Source organism: Barbus barbus (genome assembly GCF_936440315.1).
Source record: "Barbus barbus genome assembly, chromosome: 1".
Classification (NCBI taxonomy): domain Eukaryota; kingdom Metazoa; phylum Chordata; class Actinopteri; order Cypriniformes; family Cyprinidae; genus Barbus; species Barbus barbus.
The window spans coordinates 32,608,663-32,628,705 of record NC_136729.1 but is presented as its reverse complement, the minus strand read 5'-3'; the positions used below and the strand labels follow the sequence as shown (position 1 = coordinate 32,628,705).

The 20,043-nt window shown below is 38.0% G+C and overlaps 1 protein-coding gene and 1 pseudogene across 2 annotated transcripts; one reads left to right on the top strand and one right to left on the bottom strand.

Moving 5' to 3' along the window:
- The first annotated feature begins 517 nt into the window (after positions 1–517).
- LOC306870242 (procollagen C-endopeptidase enhancer 1-like) lies at positions 518–8,502 on the top strand (annotated as a pseudogene). Its single transcript has 5 exons — positions 518–606; positions 6,776–7,300; positions 7,393–7,462; positions 8,039–8,209; positions 8,372–8,502. The product of its transcript is annotated as a procollagen C-endopeptidase enhancer 1-like (transcript).
- A 2,225-nt stretch (positions 8,503–10,727) lies between these two features.
- On the bottom strand, positions 10,728–15,849 carry LOC306876561 (membrane progesterone receptor epsilon-like). Its single transcript, XM_079427844.1, has one exon. It carries the CDS (start codon positions 14,732–14,734, stop codon positions 13,622–13,624), a length of 1,113 nt encoding a protein of 370 aa, XP_079283970.1. The 5' UTR covers positions 14,735–15,849; the 3' UTR covers positions 10,728–13,621.
- Between the last annotated feature and the right edge of the window lie 4,194 nt (positions 15,850–20,043).

The following is a 20,043-nucleotide window of genomic DNA, read 5'->3' as shown; positions in this document are numbered from 1 at the left end:
ACATATAGAGGTTTTTCCGGGCACAAACAAAAGCCCACACGCACACAAATTACAAACAAACACAAATAAGTGTGATGCACACACACAAAAACCTGGTGATTATTGTACAGAGCTAAATGAGAGCTATAAAAGGCATTTAATAACATGTTATATTATATCACTTTTCAACATCATATATCTTTGAGGATTTTATAAGCAAGGAAAGCACATTATGTACCCTTAAAATATAGGACTTCCTGAATAGGCATGTCTCAACAAAACCAGACAAACAGCTGTGGAAAGTGGTGACAGAGGGTGGTTGTTTTTTTTGGTTTATAGTTTTTGGTTGTTTATTGTCTCTCCGATTACACAGCAGTGGCATCTGGGATATTTAACTCTTTCCCTTCTCACTTTTTCTTTAATTTCTCTGCCTCTTGAATCCCACTTTCAATCCTCCTCCAGTCGTCCTCCACGCCCTTAAACTCGCTCCTGTCCTCCGTTCCCTCACTGACTTGTTCTCTGTGTCTCTTTGAGAAGGATGTGGGGTGGTTTGTGCATGTGGCATTTGGGGCTTCTGTTTTTGGGGTTAGGATGGGTGCATGGACAAAGCCAGACCAACTTCACAAGGTAAGTGCGTGAAGGTTTGTGTGTTTTTGTATGTGCACTGGCACGTGTGTGTGTGTGTGTGTGTGTGTGTGTGTGTGTGTGAGAGAGAGAGAGAGAGAGAGAGAGAGAGAGAATGCAAGCATTCAGCAGGAGATGTTAACATCCAAGCCTCCCATAAAGCAGCAGGATTGGAGCTGGAAATAATACAGTTTGAGGAAACATTGATTACAATATTTCTCTGCAACCCTCAATTAGACAGGAAACACTTAATATCCTGAAAGTGTTGGTCAGATTTAATTATTATATTTTTCAAGTCAACATAAATTCAGTTTAGGACTTTAGGATAAGTTTTTTTTTTTTTTCGTTAGCTGACCTCATATAAACTGAATAAGAACTTGAAATGAAACATTATGGTAGATTCTTATGTTTTGGTATGCCATTGTCAGTCTTTGTTATACAGTCATACACAATCTTGCAAGATGTTCCATTTGCACACTGTAATGCAAATCTCTGCTTCAGTTTCTTCTAAAATGAAGTTATTTACTGATCAGAAAAATTCATTTGCATCAGGGTGCTTGTTATTAATAACAAAATTGATTTTGTTGTCACTGTTGTTGTATATAGAGATTAGTGAACATAGTGATTATATTTATATTTATTTTATATAGTTTAGTGATCAGAGTGTGCAATTACTTGGCAACCACTGCATCAAAATGTCACTTATTATACTTTTACATGGAAAAGCAAGGCAAGGCAAGTTTATTTATATAGCACATACACATTTATATAGCACATACACATTTATATAGCACATACACAGTGGTAATTCAAAGTGCTTTGCATAAAAGAAAGTGAAATAGTCATTAAAAATAATAATCACAGCAATAAAAACAGGGAATTTAAAAAAAATAATAATAAAAACAAGGAATTTTAAAATGATATAGAAATTGATTTAAAATGAATTTAAGAATAGAAAATGATTACATAAAATACATTGCAGTCAGTTTGGACATAGCGCAGTGCTCATTCAACAAATGCACAGATAAATAGATGAGTTTTGAGTCTGGATTTAAATGTGGCTAATGTTTTAGCACATCTGATCTCTTCTGGAAGCTGGTTCCAACTGTGGCTGGCATAATGGATAAAAGCGGACTCCCCTTGTTTTGTGTGAACCCTTGGTGTTTCTAACTGACTCAATCCTAATGATCTGAGTGGTCTGTTAGGTTTATATGCAGTGAGCATATCTGCAATGTATTTAGGTCCTAGGCCATTGAGTGATTTATAAATGAGTAAAAGTACTTTAAAATCAATCCTAAATGTAACTGGAAGCCAGTGTAAGGACCTGAGGACTGGTGTGATATGCTCAGATTTTCTGGTTCTAGTCAGAATCCTGGCAGCAGCGTTCTGGATGAGCTGCAGTTGTCTAATGGTCTTCTTGGGAAGGCCGGTGAGGAGACCATTACAGTAATCCACTCTGCTGGTGATAAAGGCATGAACAAGTTTCTCCAAGTCTTGACTGGACACAAAACATCTAATTCTTTCAATGTTTTTGAGATGATAGTATGCTGATTTAGTTACTGCTTTGACATGACTACTAAAACTAAGGTCTGTCTCCAGAATCACCCCAAGATTTTTGACTTGATTTTAGTTGTAGTTTTAGAGATGGTAAAATGAATTCCTCGAATGTAATGTAAATCATTGGACAGTTTTTTTTTTAGTCGCACCTTCACACAGTTCCTCACACAGTTATCATATGATATGATCTTATACAACACAAGAAGTAATCTTAACATCGTAATTCAAGGCCATTTCAAGCACAGGCATTACAGTATCAACAAAAATGTCCCAGTTGTCTTGTACAATCTTTATTACTCTGTTTTGCTCAGCTCAGGCTTTACAATGTTTATGACATGCCACAATAACCACCACATTTGTTTCTAGGACTTAATTATCATTCAATACATGCATTATTATGTAACCAGCCGATAAAAGCAGCACCTGTTTAATTAAGCGATAGCTTTGATAAGTGCTGAAAACCCAGCTCGTGTGTGTGTGACACGTCTGAATGCTGCTTTTGTGTCGGAGGGCTTGATGTGTTTTTTATGCATGGATTTGTTCAGTTCTTTGTTTTCTGATATTATGTACATTTTGCTCTATTCCTGACTATGAATGATGAAAATTGTGTGAGGGAGAAAGACAGTGTCAGCTCATGTGTGTGACTGGATATTGCGGAAGCACTTCTTTGTAGTAAGTGTAAGAATAGTGGCAGGTACTATTTGTCTTTTTGTATATTGTATCACATTATAAAACTGTATATACTAGCACATAGGTCACTAACAGGCGGACCGCGGTCCTGATCCGGACCCAAAAGCCGTCCCATACGGACCCGTCTACAGCCAAAACAGAAGGTTAAGATTTAAACCTGACGAGGCGTTTCTATTTCATCGGCGCAGCTTTTGAAGTCTTTACGGTAGTTCGCCAACTGGCAGACTCCGGTCCGAATTCATGAAGGCTTTTGACATAATGAAATGAATAAATAAACACCAAACGCGAATTTAATAAATAAAATTTATATTAAGCACATCAAGGTCAGCTCTAGAGCCATTTGGGTGCAGTCGTGCGTGCAGTGATGAGAGCAAAGAGCGGTGCGCAGCATGTGCGCAGACAGATGAAACTCTCAGTGAGTGAAAAATGATGGCATTTTCAAAAATTAGGACAGTTGACGGGTACTTAAAAAGTCTTAAATGGTACAAGAAAGCCTTAATTATGATTTCAGAAGGTCTTAAATGTGGGGACTGAGAGACAAGAATTGCGATTAAACTTAAAAAGGCTATTCATTCAATAAATATGAGCGCTGCACGTTTCAGATTCAGCTGCTGCGCTGCTTTGTGGAGTCTGTCTGGGCTTGTGTACTGCCGTTCCGCTGGAAGAGGATGATTTTCCATTTTCAATCAGCCTGTACGTCTGCTGTTGTCAAAGACCAATGTGAAAACAACTCATGATTTTAAGCAGCAAACATGCAGAGTTGTAAATGTGAACTGGTGGATCAACAAGAAGATAATGTGTTGTAAAATGTAAACAATTAAGGCAGTAAAATATATTTATATATGTTATTTAATTAATATAATAGTTGATGTTTTTTGTGAAAGCCTGCATCTGAACTGTAAATCATGCTTTTTACAGTGATTTTATTTTATTTATTTATTTTATTTTTGTGCAGGTCTTAAAAAAGGTCTTTAAATGTCTTGAAATTAAGCTTAAATATCTTGCATATACCCTGGCCTGGCAAAAACCATCAATTGTTTTTTAGAATTGTCCGGACCTCGGCTGGTGAGGAGGGTTCATTACTGGACCTAAAACCATTTTAGTTGAAGACCCCTGTACTAGCATATTCTGTATATCACTAAAAATCAAGATACAGCCTCACTGGGACCTTACTTGTCCCTATCCCTAAAGTTCATGAATATGGCTTAATATCACTTAATATTTTTTAAATCACTGAGATGCAGTCATATCAGTAGCCCAAAAAAGCTATTTTATTTCACGAAGCATGTTGCCTCGGCACTGTAAAAAAGAAAAAAGAAAAGTTGAGCCAACTTAAAATTTTAAGGCAACCAGCTTCAGCAGATTTTTGAGCTCTCTCAAATTATTTTTGTAGGAGATTCTCAACTTTTTGTTGTATAAACAAACAAGTTGAGAAAACTTAAAAATCTGCTGAAGCTGGTTGCCTTAAACTTTTAAGTTGGCTCAACTTTTCTTTCTTTTTTTTTACAGTGAAGGGGGCTGAGGGAGACCTCAGATCACACCTTATAATGGACATTTTCACTCATATTAAATGAATTATGGTTGATGGCTAATAGCACATTACTCCAAAAAAATATTGCTTTGCCTGATGATGCATCCATGCCACTAGATGTCAGTATAAGTCCAAGACAGTCATAAGGGTTTCCTCAGTAGCCAACTACTTAGGAATCCATGTGTAACTGTGCTTGTTTCAGATTCACCTATTCCCACTTAGATCCCATTTAGAGATGGGATACAACAGCCAAATAAAACACCTTGCTGTTATATAAATATTGTCCAATAGAGGGATGATGCAGGCATGTAGGCCGACCCTTAGTTAGCATCACTCTGGTTACCTTGGCAGACAGCCAATAGGATTTTTTGATTGGCTTTTGGATTATTGCAGAAAATGGTTTATGGTTCTTACACATCAAGATAATCTTAATCACAAATGTACACAATTTACAAATCAGAGGGAAAAGAGCTAAAGTTAAGGGATAAACAAAAGTATGCCATGGTTGTACAACTTCAGCATCACCATATGTACCACCAGCAAGTACATATATAATGAGGCTTTAAAAGTGAACTAATAAGTAGAAGAGTTTACCTGTTCGCTGTGGCGATATTTAATGTCACAGACAATCTCTGTAGTCCCAAGTGGTGTATTACCAGTGTTGGGTGTAGCGCGTTACTAAGTAACGCGTTACTGTAATTAAATTACTTATCCACTGAAAAAGTAAAGTAAGGGATTACTGTTCATTTTTAGGTAATTTAATTACAGTTACTTATAAAGTACTTGCGTTACATACAGTAAATAATTTCAACAGTTCTAAAAGCAATATTGAATTTGAAATCTAAATTTACCGTCTAAAGATATTGAATGCAGCGGCTTTAACCCTCCGCGTGCGGGTGCGGGTGCGTTCACTTTCAGATTTTCCTGATTCACAGAGAAACCTTAAATACTCAAATCAGGGCCGGCACCAAGAGGGGGCATTCGCGGGCAGAGTTACGGTGCCCCCCACTTTCCATCCTCTCCCCTTCTTGCTGAACGTGATCGTTTCGAAAGCGAAAGTGAAACCGGTAAAACAGCGCACATAAGAAAGCGATTGCACGCTTTAGCGAGCGTCAGAAACTGCACGCAATCACAGATTCAAATTAAAAACTAATGTTTCTGATTATGCAATCCGTATGAAACTAAAGCAAGGTACAGTCTTTCCCTTGTCTGAGCTCATTATATGCAGTCACCTGCGCGCATATGCCCTCACCTAGATACAAAAAAAAAGCAAAATATTAAGAAAAAAAGAAAATCATTTAATATTCATCATTTTTGAAAGAAGACCTGCTATAAGAAATTTACCTCATAAGAACAGCGCGATCTGACATTATTCAGCAGAGAAGATCATTTATGTAATTTATTCTTTCCTACATTAGTTAACGTGTTATTTTGACATAAACCTGTACAGATTTTACTAGATGGGCTTTTCCTGAACATCTTGCCAAACTGAAATGTATTGTTTAACTTTTAAGCCTTTTTGTTATTCAGATATTTTGCAGAGTATTTCTATTTGTTAACCAAAGGTGGTTAAATTTTTTTCATAAAAATGTTTAAGTATTACAGTTGTTTTAAAGCTAAAAGGCTAAACTATTCTATGTTTGACTCGAATTGAAAGAATATAGAGTTTAATTTCTATTAAGGTTTATAGGGATTTTAAGATGTAGCCTAATTAGCGATTTGAATAATTAAGTTACTTATTGAGTAACTAAGTTACTTTTCAGATAGAGTAATTAGTAAAGTAATTTAAATACAATATTGATGAAGTAATTAGTAACTGTAATTAATTACTTTTTGAAAGTAACTTACCCAACACTGTGTATTACTGATGTATTTTATGTCATAGAATAAAATGTACCTAATCAATGCAAATCACCACTCTTCCAGCTGAATTAGGTGCCAAGACCTAGATTTCTTCAAACATTACAAAGGTTGGTCTGCATTCATTATGTCTTTTATTAGAATCAAGGCAGGGGATAAAATAGACAAACGTTTCGGCTGTCTTCCTTCGTCAGTGTGACAATTCTTTGTTTCTCGCTTATATAATCATTGAGAAACAAAGAATTATCACACTGACAGAGGCAGATAGCCGAAACATTCATCTGTTTCATCTTCTGCCTTGATTCTAATAAAAGACTTAATAAGCACAGACCAATCACTGTAATGATAGAATAAAATGTGAACATATCCTACAAAATTTATTTCAGGGATTCACCAAAAACCCCATTGATCCAGAAGTTCAAAAATGCTAACTCGTTTTCAGGGTTTAGAACTCATTCCTGCAGCATTCAGTAATTGCTATTTGCAATAGTTTTAGCAATGTAATAATGTTATTTGTATTTCTTTGTATGTCAGTGAGGTTGTGACCGATGGAAATGAGCTGCTGGTGCACTTTGTATCAGACCTGAGTGTGACAGCTGCAGGATTTCTGGCTCACTACCAGAGTATTCCCGTGGCTCCCGCACAGCCACGGCTACCCTGGACACAGTACACGGGCCAAGAGTCGGCACTTCACCTACCAAACCCACGACTCCACCAGCAAGACCTAAGCCTAAAATTAAGCCCACATCAAAAGCTCCCTCAAGACAACCTAAACCTGTACCACCCAGACCAACTCCTAAGATCAAAACCTGCACCCAAGCCTAAACCAGTCAGACCTTCTCGCCAAACAAGATCCGGTGCAAGAGTCACACCAAAACCTTCTGTAAATGTGCCAGCAAAACCTACAAAGAGGCCTACACCTAAACCCACAGTCAGACCTCAACTGAAACCAACAAGTACTACAGCAAAGCCAAAAGTAAAGCCTGGTGTCAAAACCAACAGCAAAGCCAAAAACCGGTCACATATCTAAACCTGGGAACAAAACAACAACAAAAGCAGGTACAAATGGTTATTTGTATGACCATTCAATATATAGTATTTCTCTGTGTGTGCTACAGTACATATTTCTGATTTTATCGGTTTCTTCCAAGCCTCAGTGGCCAACCCACTGTGTTCCCTACCATGCAAGAGAATAGGTAGTCTCATGCCCCAGTCATTTTGGTGAGTTGCTTCATTTATATCCCTTTCATCCTGCTATTTCTGTCTACTTCATTCTCCCCTAATTGCATGTCACAGACATGGACCCCAGGAGCTTTTTATTATTTATTTTAGGCATTTAGTGCAAACAGCTGTTTGCACAGTAATGATGGATCTTAGAACAGTGCTTACAACAAACAGCTAATGTAATGGTCAAGACTCAAAACTATAATAATAATAATAATATTTAAAAAAATATATATATATATTAATAATAATTGTATTATTATTATTATGTATTGTATTATTATTTATTATAATATGTATTATTATTAATTACTTGAATAATTATTACATTATTAATAATAGCATAAGCTATAATAATAATAATAATATAGCTGTTGTTATTATTATTGTCATTACATATGAAATGTTTTTGCATTATAATTATAAATCATTGCATATTTCATGTTGCATTACTTAACTAATATAATTATTTCTTAAGTTGCTTTATTATTATTATTACTTTTTTTATTGGAATCTGTATGCAATTGCAGATTGCACATCAGAAGCATGCAATCATCTGATTATCTCCCACAGTGTTGACCGGTAAAGTGACATCAATTAGCCCAGGGTCTCAAGGAAGTGCTGAAGTCGAGGTGTCCATCATTAAGGTGTATAAGGCAGGTAGACTTCAGTTCAGAAAGACAGGACCCACCACATCTGCCACACTGACAGCAACATGCATGAAGTGTCCTGCACTGCGTAAAGGTGAAAGAAACACACAAAACCAGTTCAACCACAAGCAATTGCGCATGACTTGTCTTCTGTTACTGTACAACATTTAAGAATGTTTCACTGGTTTATATTTTTGATCATTTCACTGACCTTTTGTTTTGATTTTTTAATAATCGTTGTGAATTTACTTCATAGGAGTGAACTATGTGCTGCTGGGCCAGGTGAATGACGAAGGCCTTGGCATTCTGGCCCCTTCCAGCCTTGCTCGTCAGCATAAGTCAGTTCATGACAAAGCACTGGCCATCCTCGCAAAGAGAAAATGCTGACCTCACAACCACCCTGACCAATCACAAGCCCGAAAACCACCCAGTCTGGTCTACTTTAATCAGGCAGGGAAAGGTCAAGTCAAATAAACTTAATCCTTAATTATGAATTGTATCTTTTTATATAACTACAGTACAGTGCAGTATTTAAGTACACAGTTTAAGTAAACATTCTAACGCTAAGAGAACAGAAGATTCCGAAATAATATTCAGGGTATAAATTACAGGGTGATTTACCATTTTATGTTTATTGTGTTTGCATTATTAGGTTATATTAGGTCTGTTTAATGTATTATGCAAACATTTTGATATGGCACAATGTATTCATTATAAATGATAAAGCTCCTTTAATTAAAGATGGATGACATGTGAAATATGAATTTTATCAACCTTCAACTTTTAATCAGAAATCAAAATTGAAATTACTTTAACTACACATAACCTTGAGTGTATATTTGCATAATAATACTAAACCATAACTGTTAATCATATCTACATCACCATTCAAAAGTTGGGGTTATTAAAATGTTAATATTTCTGAAAGAAGCCTCTTATGCTCACCAAGGCTGCATTTATTTGATCAAAAAAGACAGTAAACAGTAATATTGTGAAATATTACCATTTAACAGAACTAGGCCTATTTTCTATTTTAATATATTTAGAATATTTATTGAGTAATTTATTCCTGTGATTGCAAAGCTATACTCCAGTCTTAAGCGTCACATGATGCTTCAGAATCAATGCTCAAGAAGCATTTTTTCTTAATATCAGTGTTGAAATTTGTAAAAACCATGATGCAGGATTCTTCGATGAATAGAAAGTTTAAAAATAATGTAACTTTTGATCAATTTAATGCATCCTTGCTGAAAAAAAGTATTAATTTCTAATAAAAATAAATAAGATCTTACTGAACCATAACTTTTGAACGCTACCATTGACTAACACTCTCTGTAGAAACAATCATGTCATGACTTGTATGTTTTGACAACAAGGTGGAAAGAGCCACAGAGGATTTCCTCCTTGAACCAAGTGTTCCAGGCCAATAGAAAACAAACAGCTGTATGTCTCCATCAAGTGGACACATCTAGAATGAGGTGCTGTATTTAGTGACTGCAGTGCTGGAAAAGAGCCCAAAACAAAAACAACAATGTAAAATTGTATCCCTTAGTTAATTTCCCTACAATTCATTTAAGGTGTCTGACCCACACTATTATCTATCTGAGGTCATTGCTGTATATCCAGCATATATTTATGTGTTTTATGCTTTGTGTTTCACTTTGTTAAGCATGTAGATGGCCAGAAGACAGACAGACATAGGTAGAGAGGGGGCGGGCTGTTTTGTGACACAAGAGTCACAGCTGCTCCTGTTACTCAGCATTAGTCAATCACACACACACACGGATATGTAAACGCAAATATAGGCAAATTTACACCTGCAGACGTGGAAATGTGAACATAACATCCTTCTCTCAAAGGATTTCTCAGCTTAATATTTAACTCAAAGCGCTTATTTGGTCCCTCTTTATATTAGGTGCCCTTAACTACTATGTACTTACATTTAAATAAATCACTTGATACAATGCACTTATAATATGTAAATACCTGTATGTGGGGAAGTCGTGACCTAATGGTTAGAGAGTCGGACTTGTAATCCAAAGGTTGCGGGTTCGAGTCCCCGGCCGGCAGGGATTGTAGGTGGAGGGAGTGAATGTACAGCGCTCTCTCCACCCTCAATACCACGACTGAGGTGCCCTTGAGCAAGACACCGAACCCCCAACTGCTCCCCGGGCGCCGCAGCATAAAAAATGGCTGCCCACTGCTCCGGGTGTGTGTTCACGGTGTGTGTGTGTTCACTGCTGTGTGTGTGCACGTTGGATGGGTTAAATGCAGAGCACGAATTCCGAGTATGGGTCACCATACTTGGCTGAATGTCACTTCACTCACTCACTCACTTGTAATTACATATTATAATTACACTGTTGACCCACACCTTACTCCTTAACCCACCCTTAAACCTACCCATACCACCAAACCTGTCACTAACCTTACCCGTATCCCACCTCAATAGCAGCAAAAGTGTTTTTTTTACACTTTGTGATGTAAGTACATAGTAGTTAGGGCCACCTAAGATATAGTGGGAATGCTTATCTTAATGATTTCAACATGTACACATAAAATAAAAAAACACACACGCTTGTACACACACAAAGAAATAGACAGACCTGATTTACCATTTAAATTTATTGATCTAGTTTTCATCTTTTGATACAGATTGAAATAGAAGCAATACAATAACTATTATATATTAATATGCAGTAAACTGATTCTATTCTAGTTTTATGTTCAAGCCTATATCTTAAATAAATAAGATATATTAGCATGATCTACTTGAGTAAATCATGATTATAAACTCACACTACAGCAGTGGGCATACAGCATAGTTTCCAGTGCATTAAGACTATAATCTGTCTTCTCCCCTGAGAACTACAACTGTTCTAGACAAACTGTTCTAGAACTAGATATTTCTAATCAAGCGGTTTTAAACACAGTTTTTAAATATTCATATTTTGGTGTTTTCTCCAGTGCATTTGTTCTGTACAGCATAACTATATATCTTATTACAGGTGTGAGGTGTTAGCATAAGGTGAGAGATATGACCACACAAAGTTGCCAGACCGGCAGAATGGCAAACAAAAGTCGCAAGCAACCCAACAATGCTCTGTAAAAATTGCTGAAGCCTTCCGGTTCTAAAAAGTTGGCCAATTTTGTAGACAACTCAGCTCGATCTATTAAAGCAGGATAAAATGTACATTGGGTCCCTGTCAAGCTAAAAACATAATTCATTTATGTGCAAATCTAGATTTGAATACTACGCTTGTGTAACACAGTGCAATTTAACAAATTCTTTATCTCATTATAGGATACAAACAGTATTAAGTATGAGGCTTTATAAACTCAAGTTATTAATGAATAACGAATGAATCCCTGTGAATGATGAAATACATTAAAAACTGAAAAAATGCTATATGTCCTCACACATATTGAAACTATTTGATCCTGCCTGACTTTGAAATTGGAGGACAGAACAACAGAGACATAACATCTTTTTTGACAGCCGCAACATCTGATTCGTCAATGACCTCAATTTGTCATTCACAGCAACAGAAAGCCATGTTCACACTGAAATTCACAAATATTGTTAAACCACACCAAACTCTCAAACTGTTTTGTCAACAGGTGTTGCACCAAAGCACTTAACACACTCTCTTATAAGAGCACCATTTACTCAAAAAATTATCTGATTGGATGAAAGACAATTCAACTACCCAGCAGAAAGACCAGTGACAACTCGTGGCTGTATACAGTACAATAAAGCTGAATACAGCCAACTAGTAGCACTTTCTAGACCAGCACCTGAACGAAGTTTTTAATAACTATTATTTTAATAACTATGATTTACCACAGACATTTTTTGTGTAGCCCATGACTACAGTTAACCCGTGTCTTCAAAACTGGCCTTTACAGTAAAAACAGTACTTGCTGATATGTTTGTTAACAATGATATGGCTTTGTTTTTCTCCTTTCAGTCTTACCACCAAGGCCTTCAACCAAATGTCAAGTCATAGAGAAGCGTATACAATCAATAGCAATGCATAGTTACAGTAGATTATGATATAGCATTTCAACTGAAATCTATGGTTACTACCTATGCTGCCACACACCTTAATTAAGGTCTATAATTGAAAGTAATGATAGTATAAAGTGAAATGTAAGGTTCATTAAAAACTGTGAAGGGTGTAGTTTAGCACTACAGTGATGTAAACTATGTAAACTCGTAAAATATGTACGAATTGCCGTGAGATTGAGCTGGCTGAATAACATTAAACTTTCTTCTCCCGCGTCATATTCTTCACGCAATTAGTTTGAGCAACGCCCTCTAATGGACAGACACGAATTACGCAACGGACTGAAAATTACTGACGTTTGGCAAATAAATAATTTTACGTACTTATTCCTAACTCTATAAGCTTTAAGTTACATTTCAAATGACAAAGGATAAACTCATAATCATGTTTATATTAATTATCCCGTGAACGTATTCTGGCCTGGGTTTGCGGAGCAGATCACAGCTTATATGGACAGAACGCCACTGATCAAAAGTAACTATGTAGCGTAATAGAGTTTGTCATAGCATGTTGTTGCTCTTTTGTTGGTTTTGATTGCTTCTATTGTCCTCATTTGTAACCCCTCTCATTTCCCTTTGCTTCAAACACTTTGGCTGAAGCTATTTGTGTTTGTGTGCACTTCCTGTTTAAAGGGTTTGTTAAAAAGAGGGAGGAAATGTGAGTGGGAGCGGATGAGAGAAAAAGCCAGAAAGCGATAGATAGACTGAGAAAGAGAATTTCAAAGATGAAGAATGTTGCAATTCAAGGTATCCTAGTAAAAGCTCAATAACGTGTCATTTTAAACCCCTCTTGAAAGTAAATTATAAGAACTTTCTGGAACCAAAAAGTAAGTTCAACAATCCAGCCCCTGGGGAGCAAATGTGGCAGAGTCAGCTTGCTGATTACAGGGCAACAAGGACTTTGACCACCCCGACAGCAAGACCAGCCTCCCTCCAAAGTCCTTACAATGAAAGCTGCTAAAACATACACAATTTTTGTCAAATAATGCCTAAAGACTGAGCACTTTTTTTGGTGGCCATATCAAACTTAAAGGGACAGTTCACCCAAAAATGAAAATTATGTCACCATTTTATTCACCATCATTTCATTGGAACACAAAAGGCTTAAAATTTGATATTGACTTAGAATATACCAGTGTAATCATATGGATTCACTTCATGTTACCTTTATGTCCTTCTCAGAGCTCGAAAGTTCCAGGTCCCATTCATAACAATTCAAATATCTTTGCAAAATAGCTTTTGCAGAAGAAAAAAAAAACATGAGTTTTGAGACAACATGAGGGTCAGTAAATAATGACAATTACCATTTTTGGGTGACCGATCCCTTTTAAAATGATGGAAACGACAGAGTTCATACTGCAGAAATCATTAAAACATTGTTCAAAAAAATCGAAATCCAAAACAAGAACTTTAAACCTGACCAGCATAAAGTGCTTCCTAATGTCCCTTTAGCTTTTTTTGCTCTGGTGCGTAGATCTGATATGCCTGCCAACCAAAACAGGCTATAATGCACGCTATGCACCCCTGCAGGAGCAACATGACCCCATAGGTGGACCAGAGTGTTGGTCCAGGGAGCCTAGGCGGCATTGCAGGTGATAGTATCAAAGTTGAGTTGAGAAGCAGGGCCTGCATCTCCACTTTGACCATTTGCAGCTCATCCAGGATCGACAGGAAGGTGCAGCAATGGAACCACTGATGGCTGTGACCCCAGATATCAAAGTTACCTGGAGAAAAACGTTCTGGGATCTTACTGATATTAAAGAGGGCAGATACCACCAGCCAAAAGCAATGGCGGTAGAAGAAGGCAGCCATAGTGGAGAACAGATGAGAGGAGGATGACGACGAGCTCGCGGAGAGACGGTAGAAGACAGGAGTGGAGGAGATGAAAAATGGAAGGAGGAAGACAAGTGTGCGAACAGCATAGCGGTACTTCCGCCAGCACTGTCTGGTGTTACAGCACGTGATGACGCATATGATAGCGACCAGAAAGGAGGATGGGATGTAGAGGCTTTCAAAGAACAGCTGGAACTGAGTGGGAGAAGATGCAGAGGACCAAGACTCTTCATCAGCGTTTAGGCCCTTCCTTTGGGTAGAGTTCGGTCCACCGAATCCAATCTCTGGTATTCCTGCTTGAGGATGGATGTAGTAGTAATATGCCAGTGAGGAACCCACTGTATATGCACTAATAGTCCCATAGTCCACAAAGAAACAGATTTCACGAATGATGAGTGACATGGAGTTGAGAAGATGAGCCAGACTGCTGGCTAGCAGCAGGTACAACACCCCCAGGAAGTAGTTCCAGAAAGGGTAGAAAAAAGGATTGCTAGGTTCTGGCGCTCCTTCCCACATGAAAACCTCCAGAAAGTGAAAGACGAACACAAAAATGGGAAGGAAGTGTGTCCAGAAGTTTCCGGTCTCATTGGTGGGACGAAAAGCAGAGACTAGGCACTGCCGTAGGCTGTAGTTGGGGAAACGATAACCAGACAGAATGAAGTTCTCAGTCACTCTCGATGGAACGTCAGTGTGACGTAGTAATGGAAGGGACCACATGATTTGACCGAAAGACGAATTCACTGATTAGCAAGAAATATCTCCTGAGCTTAGAATCATTGTTGAGTTAGATTAAACTGATAACATACATAGCTAGCACTACGATGTTGAAGGTAGTCATTAAATAACGAGTATTGCTTACAGATTGCTTGAGTGTCAAACTGTATGACATCACAGAGGCAAAACTGTCATTATTAATAATCCTTTAGAAGCATTTATGGAGTGCATGTGCAGATTTCAGGTGGCAAAGGCAAATCCCATGGCTCAATACAAATCCCAACAGCATGTGCTGAAATGACTGAGGTTTTAGCAGAAATAAATAATCCTGCTGTTGCAAGTGCAAAGGTCAATGGCTCCAGCCTCCAGGGTCCCTTTTTCCCGTTAGATTTCGCGGTAGATTCGTTTTAAAACTTTGAACGATTAAGAAACGATCGCCGAGGATGCTTCTCTACCACTGCTCAAGTCTTCCAAGTGAACGATCCGGCCGTGTCACCTGACTTCGGTCACACATACGAGCAAATAGTGAGCTTGTTTTTCAGCGCTGAAGGTCTCGTCTGCTTCTCACTGCAGCTGCATCTCTCCGGCATTAAAGCTTTTGAAAGTAGGTCATGTGGGACACCGTCGGGCACCGGCCGGTCTCTGAAAACGAGCGTCTCCCCTCAGTGTATTATTCATGCTCCGCCGTGCATAATTCATCGGCCAGATTATCTCGTGCAGTCTCATATGAAGATGCACTGCTGTAGTTTAGTAGACGATCTCGAAAACAGCCGTTTCATGCAGTCTCACGCCGGTGTTTTACCTCAGAACGGGAACAGAGAACATTTCTCACGATTCAGCTTTCGGTGTGGCGGCTAATTCCTCTATTTTCGCCCATGTTCAATGCAGTTGTGCTGGTTTAAGCGTCTCTTCGCTCGAGATTCGCATTGCGGTGCTGTGTGATCCGGCACGAGCTCTTTTCCAGGAAGGAGATTTTTCGTTTCTGCTCAACAGCACTTCTAAGTAAACAGTAAACCGGCGTCTAGTCCCTTTATCATTAGATTGCCCTTGACTTCTTGCACAAATGCCGGCTGTGAGGTGCCGTAGGGCTGTCTGCCGCTCTCTTGTCCGGCCGTTACTTAATCAGGATAAAGCGTCCGTGTTGCCAGCTCCGGCAAAACAGCGCAGCACTCTAACGTGATATGTGTGTTTGTAGTCATACGAGCTGTAGTTTCTTTGCAAGTGTTCAACAAATTCTCCGTCAGCAGCCAGTGTCTCTCTTTATCTATCTCCCTCTCTCTCACAGACACTTATGTATCTCTATCTTTCTCCCCCACGCGCTAAGTAAAACATTTACAGACTAGCTTCTGAAATGACTGATTTCAATAGAATGTTACAGGCCTTGTTTTATTTTACAGCAAGTCAAATGACAGTGTTGTATTTTAGGGAAATTATTGTCTGTTTTAAACTTTAAAAATTGGACCAGTTGGGCAAGCTGTTTTAAATAGGCCTAGTTTGCTAACAAGCAGATAAAACGTTATACATTTAAACTACTTTATATTTTAATGATACACTGTAATTGATATACATCTAAGTAGGCTACTATAGAAAAACTATATTGCTAGCTGCTTTGTGTGTGTGTTTTAAAAGTGGCTCAGATGGCATATTTTTGATTACACAAGTGCAACAATATCCATTCTATCACATGTGAGTAAAACAATCTGAAGATGCGTTAGTGTAAACGCAACCTTATTTACACAGTACAGTGCTAGATGAAGTTTTTCACTCTGCCTTTCAAAAAACATTGTCATTTGTTATATCCTGTACTGTGGTGGTATATTAATACTATTGTACTTATATATAAAGAGCGTTTGTAAAACCACCTTGTGGTTTAAAAATGAGCAATGCTACCACCTCTCTTATATAATAATAGATAGGACAGGAGGACAGACCGGAAACGCTGGGAAATGAGAGGGGGGAATGGGATGGGATCTTGGGCAGAACTCAAACTCATGTTTTGAGCTCTCTCTTTTTTTTAGTTTACTAGCAATAAAACACCATTTGAATCACCCAATACACATACCCATTTATTATTTCCAGGCAGTCTAATTACTTGTCTATAGCAACATAGTTTTGGCCCAGATCTGGCCCGTGTGAAATCCATGCGGGCCAGGTGTTATTTATTGAATAATGAATAACATGATGAACAGATTAATGTTTATTCTTCATAATGACACCATAACATTTCATGTAACTGATCTGTCACAGCAAACAGCACAGACTGTTAACCTGTTAGCTTCTCTGTTAAATTATGCACAACTGACACCCATCTGAATTTCTGAGTCCTCCAGCATAAAGCAGTTCATAGTGTCCCTCTCTGTAAGCATGCCAGGTGGCCCTATAATGGGCAGTGAGTTGTAAGAATAGTGCTATCATTATAAAATATTGATTTTTTTGAACACAGGCCAGCTGGCAGAATGGACAACAAATGTCTGGTTGTTCTGATTTTGGATTATTTCTAAAGCAGGTTGTGATGGGACATTATTGGTTGTTTGTCAGGGGTGACTTAGAGTAAAAAATCATCTTTTCATATATAAAAAAAAAATGACATGTAACAGCAGCAGCAGCAGTAGTAGTAGTACTTAAAAAAAAGAAAAACTATTCTATATTTTAAACCTTTCTCATGTGTTTGGGCATCTCTTAAGATCATATTTTATTTAGACATTTTAATAAAATGTTCAACATGTTTTCCTGTCATTTAAATGTGAATAGGTCAGCGGGCTTTATACTCTGTGTGGGCATACTGTAGTTCTCACATAAAGTTTTTTTTTACTGTAATACATAGCATGCAGAATACTGCCATTTTAGGAGCAATATCATAAAAATGCCATTTTATTGATACGTTTATGTATATATGCATGTGTGAACCCACGTGAAAAGATACTCATTAGGGGATGGGCTCTGCTGTGTGGCAGCTGCTGTATTTTGTGACCACCTGCCTGAGGATTAGCCAGAGACGACCTCTGTGGGTATTAAAGTATACTAGTTTATAGATGAGATAGAAAATTAATTCAGTGCCTGTGGAGGTGAAATAGGAATAGGTGCAGCAATGAAGATCAGATGTGTTGCCATAGCTATCAGATGAAAACCACAGACTTCACCCGTCAGCAGAGTACATGCTTCGCATACAGTACAGAACAAACCAAAACTAAGATTAAATTCGAGGCCCCCAGCGCTCTAATATCAAGTTGAGACTGGTTCTCATCTGCAAGACTTAAGTTGTCAGGTATTTGAAGGCATGTTTACTTAGGTGTTTTATACACTAAACATCTGAGCATTGCAATATTACAGATTCATCCATTTGCTGTATCTGTGGAAGTATGTAAAACATTCACAAGTTAGTAATATTGTGATGATTTATATGTTAAATTCTGTATCAGTGTCACTGATGACAGATAAATGACTCAACAGGAAGTGAATTGTTCCCTCAGATCTTGAGAGGACATTAGAAAGGGTTAATCTGCAAATAGTACAAGACTTACAGAACTACAGAAGACTTGCGGAATTACATAGCTCTAAGTGACTATACCTACTGATTATGATAAAGGCAAATGCATTCCTAAATAAATACAGTGCTAAGACTTAAGATAACAAACAGATGGATGCACTTGAACTTCAGAAGAGGAAGAGCAGATGTGTTTTTGTGTCTCCTGATGCCTGGAGGGCGTTGATCCACGTGACGTGCGAGGGATCGTCGGTCTGAATCCTGCAGTGGTACATGACCATACACAGGTTTTGAATAGTCTTTACAACATGCTTTGTGAGTGATGCATTGTGGTTTTTCATCCCATTCAAAAAGATCATGATCCGCAAACAAATAAGTTCTTTCTCGTCCAATTTGAAACTAGACAAAACATTAAAAGCTGCTGAACTGAAAACACACACTGACATGCCACATCCGGACACATAGAGTACTCACCAATCATCAGGTCTGGTTCTGGACCCCGGCAGTAGCCCCTCACTGCAGAGCAAAGATCCAGGGGGTGGAGATGGGTAGGTTTATGGGTGAGATGAGTGGGTTTAGGGATCAAGGGGTGGAGATGGGTAGGTTTAGGTCTATGTAAGGTGGGAGGAGTTCGCCCCCTGGATATTGTGTTCTGCAGTGAGGACCATCTCGACCCCGGTGTACAAACAGGGCTCAAAAATAAGGTTTCTTTTTTTCCTGCTGGCACTATAGCTAAGATTTCCATTGGCCCTGTCAAATGTTTCCTGGCCCAAATAGAATAAATATGTTTACCTTATTCTAAACTATGCTTTTTCAAAACCATCACAAGTTATGCTTGCAGTTTTGACAAAACTATTTAAGTCAAATAGTTACCAAAGAACAAAAAATGCATAGCTAGATGATCTTTGAACATAAAATGTAACAAAACAGCACTGACCTTACAGGGCAAGTGTCAGTTCTGTCAACTAAAATTCAAAGGTCACCTGAGGGAGAATGATGGATATCTATTAGAAAGATAATAGTGTAAACAGGAACTTAAATTCTAAAGTCATCCTTTGTTTTAAAGGCCAGATAACATAGTATACAAAGCAGGGAAATGAGGAAATGATACGTCAAAGTGTATTGTAATCACCTGTTTTAACACATGCTGTTCCTGAGATAATCACAGTTTCCATCCCTTCACCCTTTAGGAGTCACCCAAATATGGACTATAACTGGCAGCATGCAATAAAGGCACTTGGCACTTACTATACCTCCTCACTGCTCTTATAAGTTCATTAAAGCGTTCCTTCCACTACAGTTCAAGTGTTCATAATGTCCATGAATAGGACAACATGGACAGAGCACCAGGGAATAAATATCCTCTGAACTAACACCCTACTTCAGCTTGAACCACTTCCTGTTTCCTGCGGACATCATGTCCATTTTGTTAGCACCCTGTGTACTTTCTCAAACCTTCCCTGGACAACTTCATTGTTTATTACATTTTGTGAAATAAATTCTGAACTCACTGTGTCCATTTTCACTGACCACCACAGCATAAAATACAATAAAAAATGAGGGTGAGTAATGTTTGTGTGTGCCTAACGGCAACTATCAAGCTAGTGACTATTGAAATGTCTAGCTGACAATGTTGGCATCCTGCAGGCTATGATTATCATTCAATCGATGAACATGCTTTCCGCATGCCATCTCAGTCACTTTACCTAAAATTAGTGAAACACAAGCAGTTCTGCAATGGTACATGATTCAGCCTTTCCCACTACTATCAAAAAGTAATTTACAGAGCAAGCATGATAAAGCACTCAGCTTTTACAGAGCAAATAGT